Consider the following 3,157-nt stretch of genomic DNA (forward strand, 5'->3'; position numbering starts at 1 on the left):
ATGGTTCCAAACAAAGCCATGAAGATGACCACCATCATGGTTCCAAACACAGCCATGAAGATGACCACCATCAAGGTTCCAAACACAGCCATGAATATGACCACCAACATGATTCTAAACACAGCCATGAAGATTACCACCATCAAGGTTCCAAACAAAGCCATGAAGATCACCCCCAACATGGTTCCAAACAAAGCTATGAAGATGTCCACCATCAAGGTTCCAAACAAAGCCATGAAAATTACCAACATCAAGGTTCCAAACAAAGCCATGAAGATGGCCACCATCATGGTTCCAAACACAGCCAAGAAGATGACCACCATCAAGGTTCCAAACACAGCCATGAAGATGACCACCATCATGGTTCCAAACACAGCCATGAAGACGACCACCATCATGGTTCCAGACACAGCCATGAAGATCACCCCCAACATGGTTCCAAGCACGGCCATGAAGATTACCACCATCATGCTTCCAAACACGGCCCTAAGAAAAGCACTACCTGTCAGATGTAAGTCAAAGTTTGCTCTTGTGGGTCTGTAGCTTTCTCCAGTTGATTTTACAACTCTGTATGTGTTTGCAGACGTTATGTGCTGAGCATTCCTGCTGTTCTTGAAGCTGGATCTAAGGCCTTGTTTTGCCTGAGTCTCTCACAGCCCAGCCACCACGTGACTATAACGGTCACCCTGAAGGACAAGGACAGTCAGAAGATTCTGCTAAGGAAAGGAACCAAGAGCGGGTTTTTTAAATGCTACCTCTTTATGGTCAGCTCTTAAGACTGTTTTTGATCTATTTTCTCATTATTGCTGTTCTTCATGCTTTTCTTTATCTATCAAACAATGATTTATACAAAACCTTAGTAAGATGATTTTTCTTGCAAGCATTAACACCTCATGTTTCTGTTCTCTAACGTTTGTCTCACAGGTTCCTTCAGTTACAAAGAATGAAATGCAGACGGTTGAGGTTGTGCTAAGAAGCCACAGATTTTACTCCAAAAAGGCCAAGAAGGTCTTGATCAAGGTTCTTGGCCCAAGGACATTCATTCAAACAGACACACCAATTTATAACTCTGGAGAGAAAGGTAAACTATGAGCTGCTTCAGGAGAACATGATCTTTAGCTTCTCAGATATCCTTCTAGGACATGTATAACCCTCCCACTGTCCTACTGGGTGTGACACCGTGAGGAAAGTTGACCATTGAGCAGGGTTGATGGTTTATCCCTTGAGATCCATGTGGCAGGAGTGAGGTCACCTCGTGGGGTCACCCATCAAGACAGTGAGAGGGTTAAATGTAAGCTTTTCTTTACCGACTGATTTTCTTAACTCTTACCCATCTGAGGTGCAAAACACTGATCTAGAGCAAGTTTATTTGTGGGGATACAAAGACACTAAACATGTTTGGGAGAGTGGCTGTGGATCAGTGTCTAATGCCAATTAGGAGTTGGTGGTGCAAAACCCTAAACCCAGTCAGGGGCGGATTTAGGACTGAAGAAGATCCGGGGCTTAACACACACACACACGCGCGCGCACGCACACACGCGCACGCATACACACACGCGCACGCACGCGCATACACACACGCACACATGACACGCACTAGTCAACATCATATTTGTCTTGTACCACATAATTTTTAATCTGAAGCTACATATTCAGCATATTCAGGGCAGAGTATTGTTCCTGTTAGTGTTTAGTGTGAGATGATAGTAAATATTCCCTTTCTTTCTCCAACAACTTTACCTGATAAGCTAACTTTAGGCAAACCAGCAGCACAACAAATATTTTCAAATAAGACTCACAAACCTGAGTCAGCACCAGTCCCATCAAAGCTGGGGTTCTGTCGTTGTACTTTTTGTCTAAAAAAACGTCCTTATGTCCATCTTCACTCATGCGTTTCAGGCAGAGAGTGTAGAAGAAGCCGGCTGCTGAAGGGCTTCTTCTTCAGTGGTGGAGGCTCAGGCAGGCTGTATACAAACTATTGCCAGCTGCTCCCTCTCTGTTGGACTTTGGTACTGCATGTTACTTCCGCGATTATGATCCGGGGCTCTTGATGAAACATCCGGGGCTTCAGCCCAAGTAGCCGGGCCTAACGCCGCCCCTGAACCCAGTGTAGCCCCCATGTTAAAAGCCATAAAATGAAGCGAGTCACCATGGTAACTGGGACTGTGATGGAAAAATGCAAAAGCAATAATTAATATTGTTTCTTTCCTTCTAGTGGATTTCCAAGTGATCACGCTGGACACCACCCAATGAAGTGGTGAGTCTTTGAACTTTCTCCGATTTTTATTCCATGAAATTAAAATAATTATTCCTGATAAAATAAAACAACATGTCTGTGAACTGTAGGCTGTGTTTGGTAAACCTGTCGCTTGTGTGGCACAAAAAATGATCAAACATGAGCAAAACATTAACCCTCTGGAGGCAGGTGTTGCAGATTAGCAACGTTAAAACCTCTCTACCTGGTTACTCCACATACATGTTTCATGAGCATTTTTTAACTCAGAAGTACTCCGACGCCCATGCGTGAAACATAACATAAAACTGATTTAAAATAATAATTGAAAAAGATTATTGAAGTCAATTTTTTTACAACCATGAACTTTATTTTAAACATATTTTGCTGTTGATTTTTTTTATCAGAAGGTTGACAATAATATACTGCAGGCCAAACTTTTTAGGCCTTAAAATTAAAAATAGCCTACTATCAATTGTATTGTCTTTTATTGATGATATTGCTTCTTTATGGTATTTACTGATTGGACCCTTATTTGTAACATCTTGCTTGTGTAAAAATAAATGTTTTTGTTTGCTTAAAAATCTACAGATTTATACTATGAATTCCAATGTGCACAACCTCAAAAGATGTAGTTTTACTTGAATGATACTGTAAAATTTAAGGTTTTCAGACATTTTCAACGTTACAATTTTTAATTGTAAATTATATGTATATTTATTTGTTATCACAGAAAATAATTATAATTTCAACATTTTATTACAGTAAAAAACAGAGTTTTATCTAGTCTCACAATTAATGGTTATTGAATCTATGTAACACGGTAAAATGAAGTTTTTGGTTGTACGCTCCATTACCGTTGGAATTTGACGGTGTTTTACTGTATATTTTGCTGACTTTTTTTACAGTGCATGCAATTCTGTA

General features: G+C 40.4%; 1 protein-coding gene across 1 annotated transcript; it reads left to right on the forward strand.

Moving 5' to 3' along the window:
• On the forward strand, positions 1-690 carry LOC139068931 (uncharacterized). Its single transcript, XM_070549774.1, has 2 exons — positions 1-511; positions 584-690. Exons 1-2 carry the CDS (start codon positions 1-3, stop codon positions 595-597), a joined length of 525 nt encoding a protein of 174 aa, XP_070405875.1. The 3' UTR covers positions 598-690.
• Positions 691-3,157: the final 2,467 nt, after the last annotated feature.

The sequence above is a fragment of the Nothobranchius furzeri genome, chromosome 3 (genome assembly GCF_043380555.1).
Source record: "Nothobranchius furzeri strain GRZ-AD chromosome 3, NfurGRZ-RIMD1, whole genome shotgun sequence".
Lineage (NCBI taxonomy): Eukaryota > Metazoa > Chordata > Actinopteri > Cyprinodontiformes > Nothobranchiidae > Nothobranchius > Nothobranchius furzeri.

Excerpts from the sequence above, each read along its gene's own strand:
- LOC139068931 (XM_070549774.1), top strand. The coding sequence starts at position 1 with ATGGTTCCAAACAAAGCCATGAAGATGACCACCATCATGGTTCCAAAC.